Source organism: Macrobrachium nipponense, chromosome 5, assembly GCF_015104395.2.
Source record: "Macrobrachium nipponense isolate FS-2020 chromosome 5, ASM1510439v2, whole genome shotgun sequence".
In the NCBI taxonomy this organism is placed as follows: domain Eukaryota; kingdom Metazoa; phylum Arthropoda; class Malacostraca; order Decapoda; family Palaemonidae; genus Macrobrachium; species Macrobrachium nipponense.
The window spans coordinates 80,033,060-80,053,766 of record NC_061107.1 but is presented as its reverse complement, the minus strand read 5'-3'; the positions used below and the strand labels follow the sequence as shown (position 1 = coordinate 80,053,766).

The 20,707-nt window shown below is 42.1% G+C and overlaps 1 protein-coding gene across 1 annotated transcript in view; it reads right to left on the bottom strand.

The window, feature by feature from the left end:
• Window positions 1–2,254: 2,254 nt before the first annotated feature.
• The window catches only part of LOC135215454 (alanyl-tRNA editing protein Aarsd1-B-like), a 44,872-nt gene continuing 26,419 nt past the window's right edge, over window positions 2,255–20,707 (bottom strand). Inside the window, exons 3-6 of the mRNA XM_064250167.1 lie at window positions 6,841–6,947; window positions 6,309–6,466; window positions 5,548–5,642; window positions 2,255–2,564 (exon numbers count right to left, since the gene is read on the bottom strand). Coding sequence (XP_064106237.1) covers window positions 2,435–2,564; window positions 5,548–5,642; window positions 6,309–6,466; window positions 6,841–6,947 — 490 coding nt within the window. The 3' untranslated portion in view covers window positions 2,255–2,434. The remainder of the gene's footprint in view (window positions 2,565–5,547; window positions 5,643–6,308; window positions 6,467–6,840; window positions 6,948–20,707) is intronic.

Here is a 20,707-nt window from a genome sequence, read left to right as displayed (position 1 = left end):
CCACACATCTAGCAGGAGCCAGGAATGTAGTAGCAGATGCTCTGTCAAGGACATCCCCATTGGAGTCAGAGTGGACTCTAGACTCAAAGTCGTTTCAGTGGGTATCCAAACAAGTCCCGGGCCTTCAAATAGACCTTTTTGCCACGGAATCGAATCATCAACTTCAATGCTACGTGGCACCCAACCTAGACCCTCTAGCATATGCCACAGACGCATTGTCTCTAGATTGGAATCTTTGGAAGAGGATTTATTTATTCCCACCAGTCAACCTCCTGATGGAAGTTCTTCACAAGCTCAGGTCGTATCGAGGAAAAATAGCATTGGTAGCCCCCTGGTGGCCGAAGAGCAACTGGTTCCCTCTAATATTGGAATTTAAGTTCCGTCCCAGTCGGATTCCCAATCCAAAGCTTTCACAAATAGTACAAACCAAGAAAGTATATGCTTCCTCAAACATTCTCCAAACCCTAACTTTATGGAGTTTATGAAGTGTCTATGCATGATTCAGGTATTGATCCAGAAAACATTACTTTCCTGGAATCTGACAAGAGAGATTCTACTCTTAAACAGTATGATTCTGCTATTAAGAAATTGGTTAAATTTGTGAAAGAAAAAGAAGTGGAGGAAATGACAATCAATCTAGCAATTTCATTCTTTAAAGATTTGTTTGATCAAGGTTTAGCTCCCGGAACCATTACCACTATGAAATCTGCCCTTAAAAAGATTTTCTTGGTAGGATTTGGGATAGATCTAACAAACTCTTATTTCTCCTCTATCCCTAGAGCTTGCGCTAGATTGAGACCAGTACATAGGCCTCAATCTGTCTCCTGGTCTCTAAACGAAGTGTTGAGGCTAGCTGCCAGTATTGATAATGACTCCTGTCAGTATTCAATTCTACTAAGGAAGACGTTATTTTTTTTAAGTTTAGCCTCAGGAGCAAGGATTTCTGAGCTATCAGCTTTGTCTAGAGATCCAGGTCATATAGATTTTCAACCTAATGGTAATGTTCTTCTTTCACCAAACAAGACCTTTTTAGCCAAGAATGAAAGTCCACAAGATAGATGGACCCCTTGGTCAAAAGTTCCTCTTTCCCAAGACTCTTCTCTCTGTCCAGTTCAGGCTCTCAAGACCTATTTACATAGAACATCATTTAAGTCCTCAGGTCCTTTATTCATGAGAGAAAAAGGAGGAACGATCACTATGAGAGGTATCAAACAACAGATTCTCTATTTTATTAAACAAGCCGATCCTGACTCTTTTCCCCTGGTTCATGATGTCCGGGAAATTGCTACCTCTATTAACTATTTTCAACATATGAATTTTGAGGATCTTAAAAAGTATACTGGTTGGAAATCTTCGGCAGTTTTCAAACGCCACTACCTTAAATCTCTTAATGCACTTAAATTCCCTGCCGTGGCTGCAGGAAGTATTGTAGTTCCTGAAAATTCTTAATTTCCTCTTTCTTTTACTTTACCTCTTTTCTTTCCCACTTGCCTGCCTCACCTAGTTGTTCAACCCTGCCTTCCTCTCCCTCGGGCCCTTCTGTAATAAGCACGAGCGGAGCGGATTGTATTAGCTTGGTTAACAGAGATAATTTTGAATATGTATTGGAGTATTGTTAAGTCTATTAAAGTATAGTTAAGTCTATGTTTAATGTTAGTTTTACATGTAAGTTCATGTATTTATTGGTACATTCCTTTTTGAGTTTCTCAGTATATTTAAGTTTGAGAAATCCCTTTTGGATAACAATACAAGTTGTACTTTACAAAGAAAGTTTATATATATATAGATATATATTAAAAGAATTTACTTTTATAACTAATTTGTTTAGTTTTCCTTCATTGTTACAGTATTTCTTTTTGCAGCTTGCCCATTTCTCTGGTATGATTTCACCCAGCGACACGGCTTGATCCCAAAAAAGGGATTTTGACGGAGGAAAAATCTATTTTTGGGTGAGGAGCCGTGTCGCTCGGTGAACCCACCCTTTTTAATTCATTGATCTCCCACCCAGTGTGGTACAAGCTGTGGGTTGCTAACAATAGATGTTGTAGATGGCGCTGGGGAGGTGGGGGTTGGATGTATGGAGGCGGCCTGTGTAACGGCACCTCAGGTTTCGGTGATTGTTGACGAGGATCTTTCTATGGGGTAAAGGAGATGTGGCAGGGTTTACTCGCTCCTGGTTTATACACGACATTTTTTAATTATAAAAAAGTGCTCGCCTGAGGGTAGTAACCTCAGTCAGTCCCTTTGGTTTATTCTCTGGTATATTTAGCATTAGTTTTATATATCAGAAATGGCTAACGAGACATTTCACCGAGCGACACGGCTCCTCACCCAAAAATAGATTTTTCCTCCGTCAAAATCCCTTAAATTTACTTGATCCGAAGATAGTGAACAGTTAAATAATAATAATCTAACATCCCTAGAACAAATTAATTCAATTTTCAACTTCGCAATCCAGAACCTTCAGCACATATTTCTCTGCATCTTTCCGTTTTCCAAGCCTGTTAACTTTTCCTGTGAAACGTGTTTTACCTCCTCCTCGACCTTCAAGAATTTCACATAACCTGAAGTGAAAGCAAAACAAAAACACGTACTAAATGTTATGCCACATTTAAAAATTTTAATAAAAAGTCTGACAACTGCATCTTATGAAGAACTGGTTACTTTTACTTTAGCACTAGTTTTTTCTGTCCAAAAGATGCTACAATATCCAGTTTTATATCTTGTAAAGAATTGGAAACTATTAAAACATAGTTCTGTATTTCACCTATAAATCATTACCTTACAGAGCCTACAACTGTTTAAGAAGGAAGCTGATAATTCTCTCTAACCAAGATGCCATTACAGTACTATAAAGCAAATTCGTTGTTAACAATCCACTTCAGGATGTTGGAAACTTAAGTCAGGGTTATGGTATGATTGTTAGTTGTATCAGGGTGGTCCTTCTGAAGTTTTAAACCTTGATGCTAAGGTCACACATTCACGTATCAACGCACGCACGCCCACGCATGAGCGGAAATTGGTAGTTGGCAACAGCTTACGTCAGTAAACCGTAAATGTAACTTAAAACACACGTAAAATCGTAGACGAATGGTGACGGGTCGTCCGGTCGCTAAGCTCTGCCCACTAGGTCGCCGTAGCCCACTCCAGTTTTGAAATGTTCAAAACAAGTCGTGGGTGGTCACGCCAAATGTCACCTGACGTAGCTCCAGGCATTGCACGTGGGAGCCACGGTGACTGCTGCGGGGTAAGCGCTAGGGTCACCAGCATCGTTCGCCGTCGTTGTTTTCTTTCCGCGGCGAAGCACACGGGCCTCCTAATTGCGCTGTAGCCTACGATGAAACCGATTAACACATTTACAACCCTGTACGACATGGCAACGCTGTAACGTGGTATAAAAGGTCAGGTCGGCGCACTCAGGTCAGCTGTTGTTTCCGTCTCCCGAAACCAGCAGTTTCCTTCAAGCACTCTCCACAACGCCCTTCAAGATGCCGAACCTCCTAAAACGACCAAGGAAGGGACCATCAACGTCACATCTTGCAGGACCTTCTTTCGGCCCGGAAGAGACTCCTACAGTCACTCCTACAACCACTCCTGCAGACATTCAGGACAGGGAAAAAGTCAACTTCCCCCTACAGGAGTCGGAGTAGGATGAGATTCTGACTGATGACAGCGACACGGAAACTCTCTATGAAGCTACTACCCCATTGACGAGTGACAGAACGTTCCCTTGACGGAGGATAGCCAAGACGTCGAAGATATTTGTTTCTTCTGAATAGCAGTCTTACAATAATGGTGTAACAAATAATGTAAATATTTGAGAGGAATTCCTATATACATCTAAAAAATATTATCTTGAATAGGTAGAATTCCTATTTATTTCCAAGAATGTTTGATAAGTTATTAGATGTTATTCTATATCGCTTAAATATAAATCGCCCATAGTCAACATCTTTATAAGTCTAAGTGTATGTCTGAATGGTAAAATCGAAGCAAGAAAATTCTAGTGCTAGTCTTATATACTACTTATCTTATGTTCATTTATTTGTGATGTTACATTAATTACATATTATATATATTACAGATGGCTACTATCAAAAAGTTACCATAAAACTAAAATAGATTAATTTGTAGGAAAACAACGAAGAGACGAGCTGTTACAATGATTGTTTACGGAACGGCAAGCTCTGTTTACAGGCCTGCCCTTTTGTACCCTGCGGCACCACAACGGTGGGCGTGGTCTTGACGTGAAGTTGACGTACATAGAACATTACAATATCGGCGTTAGTTTCAGGTAGACGTCCGACCTTGCTTTCTTTGCTCGTACATTTGCGGCGCAATTTACGGTGCTGGCTTTACGTCCGTTAGCCCGTGTCCTGTTTACCAGCTGTTCAAGGTCATTTCATAGCGATGATGCCCACGATCCACATACGTGGGCATACACCGTCGTGATACGTGAATGTGTGACCCCAGCATTACTCCTCAAGTCTGGCAGAATCATAGGGGTAATGTCAGATAATTTGACAAAGGTGGCTTACCTGGAGAACCAAGGTGGATCACAGAGAGACTATGCCATACTATATCATTGCAGACCTTTTTATAAGCAGAGGTACACAATATCCAGCTTGCTTCCCAATTTGTTCCTGGGAGGTACACGTGAAAACAGATTATTTTATAGCGAAGAATTAAGGTCTCCCTTTTAAGAGGTTATTACATGAAAAAAAATCTGCAAGATATGGTAATTCTGGATAACTCCTCTGGTGGTCCTTTTTGAAACACAACTCAACAGCAAGGCACCGAGTTGCTATTCAGTTCAGGTAGACCAGGGAGCTTAAAAGACAGACAGCCATGCAAAGTTGGGAGGGTCTAAAAGTCTGTCAATTTTGTCATAATAATTAGAGATATGAGTACATTTCCATGATTTTGGTCTCTTCTCTGACCCCAACAGCTATGATTTTCTGACCTTTCCACCTTTTTAGTGGATGCTCACTGAAGCCTTCCAAGAGGAGGGAAGTTCCAGTAAGTTACTGCTTCATTTAGTTTCTTCACCTACTTCACTTCCATCACTCCTTGATTTTCTAATTCTTTCTGAATCTTTTCTTTCTATTCCTTAATAAATCCTTTGCTCTTACAAATCCTCTTACCATATTGTCTTTTGCGTGACAAACATCCTCCACCATTACCAGCATGATATGATCATGACTAAATCTTTAGGCTTTCTCTGGTGATAATACTGCCACCAACAAGGCAACTTTGGTTTATCCCTGCACAATGCTACTATGTACTACACTAAGTCTTATCTAGAGTTAATGCTTCCTTTTTACCACTTAAAATTTCTTGTAGCTCAAGTTCAAAGACTATTGGCAATACTTTAGTTCTTCCCCATCTTGACTTCTTAGGGTATGTCATTCAATTGAGATCAGACCCAGCGCTAAGGTCAAGGGGAAAAAACTTCCTTTAAAAATATTCACTAACCTTTCTGAAAAACTACTGTAATTGAAAATATTCTAAATCACCAAACCTTACAAAAAGTACAACCAAACTTACTTGGGTCCAACTTGGCAAACTAAATCTTGAGGTCCATGCACTACTAAAGTTCCAGGACCTTTATCTTCACCTGTTGTTAATATTTTCAATATGCTCTGTAAACACAAAAAAATAATCAATGTACCTGGTTTGTATCTATGATTCAAGAACTACACGATTCTTAATAGTATACAGAATTCATGCACATTTCATCAATACTCAGTGGATGAGCAGAACCATCAAACACATTCTTTGTAATCACCTATGGAACTCAAGGTCATTTTACACCATAATACGAAAGTAAAATATAAATTCCTGCAATTCAAATAAATAAATTTCTATTTGAGTAGGTGTAAATTCAAAGGGAAAGATTAAATTCACCAGATATACAATACACAATCATAATATTAGTGTTTAAATTTTAATTTCAAAGTTATATTACCCAAAGGATTTGTTCTTGAATGAGAATGGAAAAAACAAGGTAAAATTAAAGTCAGCTGAAAGAGAAGAAATATTAGGTAACAGGTAACTAATGAAATGCACGAGTCAAAAAGCACAGTGAGTCCATCTTCCCTCGGATGGTGCATATTCTTCAGAGGAAATTCTATAATATTAAAAAACTGGAAATAAATTTCAATAGACAGCACTTGTAAAAATACAATACTATATATATGAATTAATGCCACAAACATAACTAGAGTATAAGAAATACTACTAAGAACTTTTAAAGAAATTAAGTCTAATCCTCAATACCATCATCATTCATAGTTAACAGGGCTTACCTCATCATTAATTTCATTAATAATACCACTAAGATAATCCATATCACCATCTCTTCGGTGATGAAAATATACTTTTGGTCGGGGATTTTGAGATAAAAATTTCTGACCTTCAAAGGCTGCAAGGTCCTTAAATGCATCCTTCAGTGATTTCAAGCTACCTGTCAAAACAACACGAATTAGGTTTTTCTACTATGATTTCTGTATTCTAGGTTTGTTAAATTCAATTCTAAATTATATTATTTTTTTATTTTTGGGGGGGCTGGAATAAACTAATCCAATTTACATTGCTTGTTTATGTTGTCCATCATAAACTTCAATTTTGATTTTTAACTTTTAATTTTTTTTAATTCTATAGTATGACTTAACAAATTATGCAAAAAAAAAAAAAACTTCCATGCTGCATATAAACAATGTATGTAATGGTGATAGTTTATATATATATATACCAAGAATGATTTTAAAATGAGGAAAATAGCAACAGGTACCGTCAAAATACCTACTCTCATATATTATCCACCAAATTTCCACTTACTTTTCAAATCCTTCTGTAGTTTCTCAATTTTGCTACCATGATCTGATGGACAGGTATGCAGTATTACATTTAGTGCCCGTTCTCTTGAAACACATTCTCCTAGGTACCTAAAGTGTGCAAAAAGCACATGTAATAAAAGCAGAAAATCAACAGTTATCAATTTCATAATAAATCAATTTGATGTGAAAATTTATGTTATAAACATGACTATCTGCTGTAATATAATTCAGTGAAGAGAGGTTTTGTAATTTTATTTTAAAGCACTGCTTGTTTTATAAAGTAAAATGTATCCTGTAATTATCTGTAAGTGCCCACATTCATAGTCTCAAAAGTCTCATACATCCTTTTATCTAAAGGATTGATGATGAATGATAGCTTAACATTGTATGCACTGTCTGTTGCTCAGATATCCATCAATCATTTTCCCCACAGTGACTCAGTCTGTACATATATAAACTTTTGCATACTAGATTCTCAATCACAGTATACCAATATGATGTAAATAACAAATTAGATAAACCTCGTAGAATTGCATCTCTCCACCACAATATATATGAATATATAGACACAAATTTCCCAGACCTAATAAACATTTATATTTTACCTAGAATACATGGGAGTTCAAAAATAGCATTTCAGCGCATGATTAAAATGCACTTGCTGTAACTTCTCATTAATTCTTAATTTGGTTTGAACTTTTTTTTCTTTTCTTTCTCATTTTAGCTTGCTTCACTTTGAACTGAATTGAATATGTATTTAGGCAAAAGTCCTATGATGACACTCAGTGCTGGAAGGGAAGTTGACAATAAGAAGGTTTGAAAGGTGTTACGGGGGGGGGCACCTTGCAGTAGCCCTATGAAACAATTGTTATGAAAGGGTGGATAGCAAGATGGAAGAAAGAGAATACGAATGGAGGTACAGTAAAAAAATTAAAGTGGCTGCAGCTAGGCAGCGAAAGGATACTGCAAGATCCATAAGTAATACCTACAGTGCACTGATAGCACTACCACCCCTAAGGGACTTGCTTCACTCTGGCTCTTGTTCTTAGTAAGCAAGAAGAAAAAATAATGCAGAGGCGCAGAGGCCAGAATTTGTGATGAAACAACTAAAGAAAAAAACTCATCTAATATAATGAAGTTCCAGCCCCATGAATCTTGCAGCTTCATTGAGCCCAAAATAAAAATTATAATTATTATTATTATTATTATTTCCATATCACACAAAAAGAGATGACTGATTCATGGATACTTGAAGGTTCAGGTGGCAGAAGTGTCAGTAAACTAGCATTCTATTTCCACCTTTAGGGCAAAACAGTCTGGGGAAGTTCTAGACCACAAACATGGGCACATATGTGATTGATGCATTTGTATGTAAGGAAACTCAATTAGGTCCAGAGAAGTTCAATCCTGGACTTAATTATGAGATCTTCACATCCACCCCTCCAGTGGGTGATAGAGCACATGGAGGAGCAGCTATTATCGTGAGCAAATCACTGGAATGCTTGCCTGTAGCCCTCAGTACAAATTTACAGGCTGTTGCTCTTAAGATCACATTAGACAAACATATTACTGTGTGTTCCATCTACCTGCCTCCTAGATCAAACTTCACAAATGGTGATATCCAATCATTAATTGATCAACTGCCACAGCCATTTTTTATTCTTGGTGATTTTAATGCCCATAATTCGTTATGGGGAGGGCATACTTCAGATAATGAAGGTAAAATTATAGAAGACATTATTAATAATAATGATATTGTGCTTTTAAATGATGGTACTATGACTTATCATAATATATATTTTAATTCTTACTCTGCTATTGATCTGAGTATATGTTCCTCTGCAATAGCTTTAGATTTTATTTGGTCAGTAAATGAATTTTTAAATGGCAGTGATCACTATCCCATTCTTTTAAAGTTTACCAGAAATGTCCCTACAAAATGCCACAGAAATGGAAGCCATTGGAAGCTGATTGGGAAAAGTATAAAAAGGATATCCATCTCGATAAACCATATGAATCCTTTAACAACCATTGAAGCATATGAGTATTGGACAAACACTGTATTAGCCAGTGCAGAAGCCTCTATTCCAAAAACTACAGGAAAGCCAAGGAGACCAACAGTTCCATGGTGGGACAAAAAGTGTGCCCCACCTTAAGAAAAATTAACTAGAAGATGCTACAAGAATACAAATCAAGTGGCACATCCACTTCTAAAAAGAATATATCAGCGAGCCATGGCAAAACAAACGCCGATACTTCCGTCGTGCCAAGAAAGACTCTTGGATTTATTATATAAATGGTATTAACTCTAAAACACCATCGATGTTTGTGTATGGAAAAAGGTACGAAACTAGCAGGGAAGTTTGTGCCACCCAAAACTCCCTCTTTGAGAGTAGAAAATAACCTAGTTACAAACCCTTTCAGATGTAGCTGAGTCATTGGGTCAATATTTCTCCAACATTTCTAGCCCAAGAAACTATTCTAGTGAATTCCAAAGAATCAGGAACACTTCATGTCAATCTGAATCTTTCTGGTGATAACCGGGAGGCATACAATGCAAGATTCTCTCTTCAAGAACTACATGAAGCACTCTCTTCAACAGATGACACTTTCTCCTGGTGAAGATACTATTTTATTTATATAATGCTTAGGAAGCTACCTGAAGAGGCCAAACGCTACCTTCTTAAGATCATTAATAAGATTTGGGAGACTGGAGTTATGCCGAGATCCTGGAAAATTTCCATCATAATCCCCGTTCAAAAACCAAATAAAGATCCCCAACAAAGTTCAAGTTATAGACCTCTAGCACTAACAAGCTGTGTTTTGCAAGTTAATGGAAAAAAATGATAAATTATCGCTTGGTATGGCACTTAGAATCAAATAAGCTTCTCTCTCCTTTCCAATTTGGGTTTCGTAAAAATAGATCTACCCTCGACCCACTTATGAGACTCTCCAACCAAATTCAGCAGGGTTTTGTCAATCAGTGTCAGACAATAGGGGTCTTCTTTGATTTTAGAGAAAGCTTATGACACTACTTGGCGTAATGGAATTCTAAAACAACTACAGAAAATGGGTATAAAAAGGGCAACTTAATTCGGTTCATTCATTCCTTCCTATCCGAGAGATTAATAAAGTGAGAGTAGGGAACTTTCTGTCGTCCCCTTTAAACAAGAGGAAGGTGTTCCACAAGGAAGTGTTCTCAGTGTGACCCCTCTTTGGCTGTCGCCATGAAATAGCATTTCTTGGATTGAAGTTTCCAAGCCCAGTTCGAGCTTCATTGTTTGTGGCATGAATTTGGCCATTTATTGGCCACTGCCTACGATTGCTATATCTGCATGCCGCGATATTTTACAGAAAAGCTATTAGATTCTGTCCCTCCAAATGGGCCAGGCTAAATGGTTTTTTAAATTTTCAAGCCATTAAGAAGTGTTGCTTATCCGCTTTTCAAGGAGCAGGACTGTCAAAGAGGTTATACCTAATTTTGAAAACCTCGAGGGATCTATTTTTACCATATTAGCCTGCCGATGTCAATTTTTGGGAATTGACTTTTGGCAACTCAAAAAACTCACCCTGGACCGCAAACATATTGATAACCTTGAAATGTAAAAATTAAAGCAACTTTTAAATCTTTTTGAAAAGTAGTCTCTGGATATGAAGTTGGGGAGAGCTGACCAAGAAATGTTTATTAAGACTTTATGATGCACTTTGTAGATCAAAGCTTAAGATTTATGGGTGTGTCAGATTTTATTTCTTCAGCGTGCAAAAGCAAACCTTAACGACCTCAATATTGTCCCATAAACATGGGATTTACGAATTTGCTCTGGCGTGCCATTTCCGAAATCATTCTCCTGGTTTGAGAAGTCTGTATGGTAGATACCCATGCAAACTGCCACTTGACTTACGACCGGGAGGAACTGGGTCTGCGCTACATAATGCGCGTAAAGAGCAGTTCTGAAAATCCTTTCCAATTAAGGTTCATTTCGCCAACTTTGACAAATCAGGAAAATTTTAAAACCAACGGTCATCTGTCCCCCTTCCAGAAATAAGACTACATCAAGAAGATGAATAAATGATACTCCTAAAAAAATTCAGGAATGTTTCTCAGTTAGTTGCCCTCTGAGATTCCCCCCAATGGCTTATCCTAAAGCAAAAGTTTTGTAACAAAACTATGGTCAAAGAAGAAACCTTTTCTGGATAAAATTGGCAAAGAGTTTATTTTCTTAGAACATGAATTGGTAACTCATGATGGGTGCGTATAAGATTTATACAGGACGGTTTCCAAGGTCAAGAGGAGGGAGTTGGGGCTAGCCGTAATTACAAAGAAGACTCTTTGTGAGGCCTGCAAAACTACCAAATTCGGGCTACAGCATATACAGCAGAAACTTTTCTGCCATTAATAAGAGCATTAAAGCTAATTGTTTCATCGTATCCCCTCCGAAGAAGAAAAAATTTTTGTTATATATTCCGGATTCTAAAAGTGTTTTGGAGAGGTCAATTAATTTTATTTGGTAATACATCCACATCCTTTTGATTCTCCAAGCTCTAAGAGTGGCTGTTTCGAATTTTTCTTGGCAAACACAAAGCTGTTTCGTTCTGCTGGGTTCCTGCCCATGTAGGGATCAAGGGGTAATGGGAAAAAAGCTGAATAGAGCAGCAAAAAAGAGTATGTAATAAAAGGATCACTTGGATTATCCATGGAAGTTTCCATACATTTGATATGAAGTCTCCTATTCGAAGCTAATCATCCACCAATCCAAATGGCAGGAAGCTGATGGTCCTCAAACCTTGGCCAGAAACAAGAAGCTTTGAAGGCAATCAGACCTAATTTTGAATTTTTCTTTTGGCAGTCCTTTCGGTTTCATTTTAGAGACAGGAGGAACCGCCGAGATTTGTTTTAACGAGGACTTCGTATTGGGCTTCATTTCCCGCATTGACGCCACAGCTTTATTACTTTAAGGAAAGTGAGGCTCCAGTCTGGTGCTCGCTGTGGGACTGCCTGTTGAAACAGTTGAGGCATATTCTGGTTTGTTGCCCAGTGTTATTGGTTGCTGCCCGCAGGAAATTCCGGACTTTCAGGGAAACAACCTTTCATTTGTATCATTTCTTTAGGAGATGATGTTTGATTATCAATAATCTTGTAAAGTTCCTTAAAAGGAGATTGATATTTACTAAAAATTTAAAATTGACTTATTTTAATAATATTCAATTTTACCTTTCACCTAATACACACAAGTGTATGCAGTTATACTTTTTAATTGTATTTTAATATAAAAAATTATATTTTTATTTTATTTATTTATTTATTTTTTTTAATTTTTTTAATGAAATAAGGTTTTAAGTTTCATTCACATCAGATTATCATCACGTTCAATTAAATTTCATTAATTATCAGATTATCTATTTCATTCCATTACGGCGCTGAATGACCATTATAGGTCCCAGTGCTTGGGCTTGTCCCTAAATTTCATAATCCATCCATCCATCCATCCATCCATTTGTATGTAAAAACTGGTTTTTCTGGGTTCGACCTGTGTCTGCCGGTGAAAAGTCCCTGTGCTCACTTTTCCAAGTATAAATAGATCCTAAATATACCAGAGAAAAAAGCTAGCATGGTTATGCTGAAGTTACTACCTTCAGCTCGATCACCCCAAGGGCGTCGGTATAGCACTAGGGCGAGTGGAAGCCACTACCAACAGGTCTTCTTGCCAATTAGAGGATTCCTTTAAAAATCTCTCCCACGGCGAGAGCCGTTACAACGGTTACCCCTCTCACCATCCACTCGCACTTGCTATTACTACTACTACACGCCCGCCATCTTCATTCCTATAATTAGCCTTTGTGTGTGTACATGAGTTTAGTTACAGCTCCCGTGGTATTTCGTTTGACTTGGCGATGTCGTCTGTGGAACTTCCTCCTTCATCTAAGTTGAGTACTTCAATTTGTGTTTTCGTAACTCATAGAGTTACGGTGCATCCCATTTTTGCGGCCCCTCAGAAAACGTATTGAGGGCGCCGTTGGCTTACCCGCCATTTTGGGAGCATCATCAGAATGCGTGTGGTTCTGTTACACATTATTTCCCTTCTAATTTTAAATTATGTCAATTTTTATATACATTACAGTCATCAGTGACGTATTTTCATAGCTGTCTATTACGTGCTTAATTATTAACCGACCGAGATAGGATTGGTTCGGAGTAAGGCCTAACGCGCTCATGACGTCCTCTGGAGTTTAAAGAAAGGTTGATTAGTTTATATTTTAGCCTCTGGCGCCCTCCCCCCCCAAGTTTCTCAAGAGCGTGTTTGTGCCCATCTCTACGTAATTTTATCATATTGTATATGTGAAATTGTTAGGCTACTAGTAGCCTATCGCATTTATCACGGGAGAAGAGAGAGTCCTCTCTCTCTCTCTCTCTCTCCCAGTGTAAGACATGCATGAGTTATTGTTTAATACGAACCAGATAGATTCTTGATTTATGCATGTTGATGATTTTCATATCACTAAGAGGTTGGAAGAGTTGCTTCCCTTCGTGGCTTAACCGACCAAGCCTAGGCTAGGTCTTGGAAGGTAGGCTAAGTGTCCCTACCCTTTTACCCTTTATGCCTCTCCCCCTCTCTGCGCTACGGTGCTAGCAGGGAGGATATCAGAATAAAAAATAGAGAGTCTCTCTCTTATCATATTGTTGGACCTATCCTTCATACCGGTCTAGATCGAAAAATTCTAATTTAGTAGGTTTGGTCGAGGGCCACCGTCCACACCATGATGTCTTTGGAGGTTATCTGGCCTACCTGTCCTGTTCTGTAGTGATCTCGGAAGGTTAAGCTAGATCCATACTGAGTATTCTCCTTTCGCCTTATAATCCTTTGCAACTCTTCCATGATACCTCATTATTAATTTTATACATTATTATTATATATTGTTTATTGTATTGTTGTATATTAAGTGGTCTGGTATGTTTGTCGTCTTGGCCTAGCCTCCTTTAGTACAACCTTTAGTAGTAGGCCATGTCCTCCCGGTTGAGAGCGATTACCGATCGGTCGCAGTACCAATCACAACGGGCCATAGGCCCAGTCGGCCTACTACACATGCAGTAGTAGGCTACACAGCCTTCAATAGGTGTTCGTGTCTGATCGGGTTGGTGGCCAGACGATCATGATCGACCCCCCCCCCCCCCCCCCCCCCCCCCCCCCCCCCCCCACTTCCTAGCTCAGCTCTGCCGGACGCTTATAACTCGCGGTTCTAGTAGTCTTATCAGTGAACGACCGCTCGAGTTTTTCACTTAAGTGGGGAAGAGAGGGGTGGGAGCGGTGGGGTTACTGATATTATATGTAATCCCTTATGTCTCCGAGTGAATAGCTCCGCCGGCCTTATAGCGGTCTAGTATCGCACCAGCCGGTGGACATCGCTCCGGATTGTACATTTATATAGATCCGCCGCTCAGTGGTCTCTCCCTCCAGTTGTCCTCCTCCGGTTACGGATTCGGGCTAGGAGTTACGCTCCCCCCACTAGAGGCGTGCAGGTTCAGATAGAGGAATTACCTTCCCTTGATCCCCTGCTTCAGCCCGTTCCGCCAGCATTACTTAGGACAAGGAGAAATGAGACTTTGAGTAGGCTAAGCTTTGGGGACTACACTGTAGATATCTCCGGACCTTTAAGGTACCTACAGAGTGTGACTCACCCTCACATCTGCTGCCGGAGTGTTGCACTAAGTTGCTGCAGCTCAGTTTCCATCCTTGTGTCGTTCCCCGCTCCGGTGGGGACGATGGATGGGTCAGGTATTCGACTACGATAATGCGTAGCCTTCTGATTCAGTCGACCGTAATAGAGATTAGGTCCTTCCTCTTCTCCGGTCCGGCGGATCTCAGATCCCACATACTGGACTTACATCTACCTTCCATGGACGGAATTGGGAGCAGGCAAATACACCCAAAGAATTTCTTTATTCATTCAGGGAGTCGAAATCATTAGTGAGTAAGTCTTGAACCAACATCTAGGTTAAGGTGCATGCTCTCGTCGGAGTAACTCCGGACCCTTGGGCTGATACTCATAAGAGATTTTCAACTTACAGATGGTCCGTTGTCAGGCGGAAGGGTGCTCCGCTTCCCTCGGCAAGCCCTACGGCCATGTAGTCTGCCGCTCGCACGCGAATTGCGCCGTGCAACTCGAGCGCTACATGGTCTGGCATCCGGACGCGTGCACCATCTGCTACGAGATGGTGTCTCTTCTTACTGATAAGCAGGTAAGTATCTTTGCTGCATCATTGACATGAAATTTCTGTTATAATAACTTAGGAAGTTTATTATAGACACTATTCCCCGAGTGGAATGTTAATTCGATTTCCTCTCTGACAGGCTGCCTCGGACGCCCGGCATGAGGCAAGGGTGGCGCTGAGAGGATGGGTCTCTGGATTCGGGAAGAATGCGCCTGCGGAACAGCCGTACGTCCTGGATGCAGGATTGTGCTCCCTTCTGTACAAGGGGGCCACGGCTACGACGGCTGTTCTGGCACACGTTGCTGCCCCAATCATAGAAGCCATCCGCGTGGCGACAATGCCCATCCCGGAGGATCAGGAGGGCTTGATGGCGGAAGAGGTGGCGGCCATCAGCATTCATCTGGAACCAATGGCCACTGAGGAGGAGGTAGGGTGGGAGGTAAGTGAGGCAAGTAGTCTCCTAAGTCCTAGTCCTTCTTCTTCTTCCTCTTCTTTCCTGGGCTTCTCTAAGCCCACCCCTACTTGGGAAGGATCACTTTCGGTCATTCCCAAGATTAAATCGGTAAGACCGAAATCCCTTCCAAAGGGATCAAAACCGATTCCATCAGCGGCGACTGAGTCGTCGTCGGCCCCACAGCCGTCGACGTCTACCGCCAAGTCGCCTGCTGCCAAGGATTCTCCTCCTCCTAAGGGGTCGAGAGCTACATCCGCCAAACCGAAGGCGACGGAGTCCGGATTTGACCAAGAGGCCTTCGCTAACCTTCTAATGACGAAGGCTAGGGATGTGGTTGACGAGAGGCTTGAGTCGATATGAATCGCCTTGGGCTCAGATACCTCCGGCCAGGCAATACGTCTCTGACCGAGAGGATCAGGCCCCTGGAGGAGATGTTGACTGGATTTCTCCACTCCGGAACCCTGGCTCTATCTATGACAGTGCCGGATGCGCCAAAGCTACCACCATTTGACAATAACAACCCGTGGCAGTTAGCATTGCATGCGCCATTCTTGGATGGAAAGTTGACAATTGAAGGGTGTGGAACCCGTCCGCTAGAGGACTTTGTGCTCTTCCCGCCGGGTCTCCAATTCCCATTCCCTGGTTTTGTCAGACAAGCAGAACATGCGCTTGTCAGAGTAGACAAGGTCCCAAAGGAGACAGTGATCTTCCCTAGGGACCAAGCTCAAGCTGTTTGGGTTCGCACCCTCTCCGACTGAGGTTGCGTTAATACTAAACTAACGCCACATAAAGGTAGCTTTACCATGTTTGTAACTCCAAACGGAGTTCCGTCGCCCTGTACATCCAAGGTGGCGGAAATAACTTTGCAAGCGGCGGCGGAGGATAAGCCCCAACCAATGCTAAAAGAGACAGAGGCTACCTCTCTGCTCTTCCCCACAGGTATGGAGTTTTGGAACGACGCTCCGGCTACGTTTACAGCAGGTAAACTTGACTTGGATTGCTCTTCCACCCTATTCTCTGGGAAGCTACCTAGGATTCCGGACCACTTGGTCAAAGCGGAATTCGAGGCAAGGACCAGACTAGGAAGATCTATCAACTCCGTCACTGCGGCGGAGTTGGTAGCATCAACATACACCGACGAACAGTTGTTCCGGGTCCTGACGAAAGCTCTACTACAGACTTTCCCAACGGACCTGTACGACTTCGTGATGGCGAGACGAGCATGCAGAAAGCATGTCCTGGTGGGTGCCTCTATAAGGCATGAGCCTAATAGGCTCATAAAGTCAATATGGGGAGAGAATTTATTCCCGAAAGACGAAGTCAACGTCTTTCATGAGGCATCCATAGCCAACCAGAGTCTTCAGGTCCGTTGGGGACTCGCCTTTCAAACGGAAGTTTGAGGGCCCCAGACACCAAACCAGACCCAAGAAGAGGCCAAGGAGATTTAATCCCTCCCAGGCCTCCCGTCCTCAGGCAGTCGTGCAAGCGGTTCCGGTATCCCAGGTTGGTAAGCCTTCAACATCTAAGGCTCAACCGCAGCAACAGTTTGTCTTAGCACAAACTCCGCCGGCTCAACAGCCTTCAACCTTCACAGCCATAATGACCTCCCCAGCCTTCAACCCCGCCTATGAAGCACGGGATCTATTTTGCAGCTACAATAGGCATGCCGGAATTAGCAGGGCCAGAGGTGGCTCCCGGCTACGAGGCGGACCAAGGGGTAGAGGCTTCCGCGGAGGTAGAGATAGCAGACCTGCAGCCGACCAGTGAGAGCCCGCAGGTGGGAGGGAGATTATATCTCTTCCGGGATCATTGGACCTTCAGTCCATGGGCCCACAGTATAGTCTCAAAAGGTCTGGGGTGGAAATGGGAGAAAGGGCCCCCTCCGCCAATCAGTTTTTATCAGATGCCAACAGTGGACCTTATAGACTATACCAAAGATCTCCTGCAGAAGAAGGCTATAAAGAAAGAAAAACACCTAAAGTTTCAAGGACGTCTGTTCGCCTAAAGTTTCAAGGACGTCTGTTCAGTGTCCCAAAGAAGGGCTCGGACAAAAGAAGAGTGATTCTGGACTTGTCCCGTCTCAACTCATACATTCATTGCGACAGGTTTCGCATGCTGACCGTCTCACAGGTGCGGACCCTACTTCCCTGTGGGGCCGTCACCACCTCTATAGATCTTACAGACGATTACTATCATGTTCCAATAGCAAGGAACTTCTCTCCGTACCTAGGCTTCAAACTAGGAAAACAGGCTTACTCATTCAGAGTCATGCCTATCTAGCCTATCTAGACGACTGGCTCATTTGGGCAGCCAACGTCGACGAGTGCCGCAAAGCAACAGCCAAAGTGATAAAATTCTTGGAATTTCTGGGTTTCCAGATAAACAAGGAAAAATCCCGGCTCGTTCCAGCTTCCCGCTTTCAATGGCTGGGAATCCAATGGGACCTAAACAAGCACAAACTATCTCTACCATCCAAGAAGGTCAAGGAGATAGTGAAGGCTACGAAACAGTTCCTCAAGAACAAAAAGGCTTCTCGACATACCCAAGAGAGAATCCTAGGTTTGCTACAGTTTGCATCAGTGACGGACGTCCTGTTGAAAGCCAGATTGAAGGATATCAATCGAGTCTGGAGGAAGAGAGCCAACATCAATCTCAGGGACAAAATCTCGGTAATTCCACCCATTTTAACAAAAAGGCTCCATCCATGGACGGAACGTCGCAACCTGGCCAAGTCAGTACCATTGCAATTCCCTCCGCCGTCTCTAACTATCCACACGGATGCATCTCTGAGCGGCTGGGGAGGCTATTCGCAACACAAGAAAGTCCAGGGAACGTGGTTGGATATGTTCCGCCAGTTCCACATCAGTGTTCTAGAAGCAATGGCCATTTTCCTAACCCTAAAACGACTGACTCCGGCCAGGAACAGTCACATAAGAATAGTCTCAGACAGTTCAGTAGTAGTCCACTGCATAAACAGGGGGGGGCTCCAAGGTCAAGCAAACTAAACCACATCATGATTGCGATATTTTCGTTAGTAACGAAAAAGCATTGGCACTTGTCAGCAACTCATCTGGCAGGAGTAAGAAATTTTATCGCAGACGCCCTTTCCAGGACAACTCTGCTGGAGTCGGAGTGGTCCCTGGACCAAAAGTCGTTACAGTGGATTTGCAATCAAACTCCGAACCTTCAAGTAGACTTATTTGCCACGGAATCCAATCACAAACTACCATGTTACGTGGCACCCAACCTGGACCCTCTTGCTTACGCCACAGGTGCGATGTCCATAAATTGGAACATTTGGCAGAAGATTAACCTGTTTCCACCAGTGAATATTCTGTTGAAGGTCCTGCACAAGCCAAAATCTTTCACAGGACAGGTAGCATTGGTGGCTCCCAACTGGCCAAAGAGCAACTGGTTTCCGCTTCTTCTAGAACTGAATCTACAGCCCAAACGGATCCCCCGTCCAGAGCTGACACAGGTAGTACAAACTCAGACTGTGTCAGCTTCCTCAAAAATTCTGAGTGCCCTAACTTTATGGACTTCATGAAGTTTGCGGCGACGCTAGTATTGATCCACTGAACATCTTATTCATAGAATCAGATAAAAGAAAATCAACGCTCAGGCAGTATGATTCAGCAGTAAAGAAGTTGGCCAATTTTCTAAAAAATTCAGATGCTCAAAATATGACTACAAACCTGGCAATTTCGTTCTTTAGAACTCTATTTGAGAAGGGCCTAGCCGCTAGTACCATTACTACAATCAAATCGGCCTTAAGGAAGATTTTTCAGCTTGGGTTTAACATTAACTTGTCAGATTCATACTTCTCTTCGATTCCAAGAGCATGTGCACGCCTGAGACCAATAGACCGCCCTCAAACGGTCTCCTGGTTTTTGAATGATGTACTTAAAAGGGATTTTGACAAAGGAAAAATCTATTTCTGGGCGGTGACCTGTGTCGCCCGGTGAAATGGTTCCTTTAGCACTCATTTCTAAGGTATAAATATTGCTATAAATACCAGAGAAAAAAGCCATATGGTAATGCCAGAATAGTCCGGCTCGCTCACCTTTATTTAAGGTGTCGGTATGGTATCTGGGGCGAGTGAAACCACTACTAGAGGTCCCCATGCCATTTAGTCTCTTCCTTTCTCAATATCCCTCGTCTACAGAGGAGCCGTTCCAAGCCCCCGCTACTGCTACAACTAGCGCATTGTTTACCATTCCTGTAGATAGCACCCAAGCTTGGACCAGATAGGGTGTGGAAATAGAGGGTGGGTTTCAGAAGCCGGAGAGGTCGAGTCCAGTCTGGGTCTGTCCCGTCCCTCTACTCCCTCCGCCTGGGGGGAGAGAGGGAGGCAGGCTCGGGTATGCGGAGCGAGCATGGGCAGACCGACCCACCCCCCCGACTCTATGGAAGAGCGGGAGGGGGGAAAGGTGACTGGACAGGCGTCTGGCTGCCCCGTGATCACGTAGTGACCACGGGGCGGTAAGTACAAAACAATGGACAACAAAGCCTAGAAACATAACCAGCTGATCAGAGAGATGCTATCGGGAAGCAACCGAACTGAAGAGCGGTAGCATATAGGCCCTATGGGCCACAACCTAGGCTAAGCAAAGCCAGACGCCTAACTAACCTGGACAAATATCATATAAAATAATTCAAATGAATAATTATGAAAGAAAGAAAACAAAATAGTAGGAGAAAAAATCCAGGAGTGTACGACTAACCCGAAGGAAAGTCTACCACTCAAAGCTAGCCGAGGCCGATACTAAGAGCCGTGGCTAGGGTCTGGATGGAAGGAGCCTACATAAGGTAAAAGACATGCATGCATGACAAAACCGTGTAGACCGTACCCTAAACAAAGCGGATGATTAAAATAGAGTGTACTTAAGTAAGGGGATGTTCTGGGTATGGGCGACCAAGAACGAACCCACCACGAGGCAGAACCATGCTGCCATGCTTCCGACCTACAGTTCGTATTTATACCTAAAAAATGGCAAATACGGGCTCAGGGCCGGAAAAAACCAAATAGCAATAAACACTGAGTACTTAACTTAGCTGCTGCGATGGCTGCACGCTCCATGATAAAGATATCCAAAGAAAAGGGCACAAAAAACACAGAGTAAAAAAGGGCACGTGTGTATCGTGTGCGCTAACTGAAAAGGATGGCCACCAGAGGCGCAGCAGTCGGCAGCATGGGATGGAGTA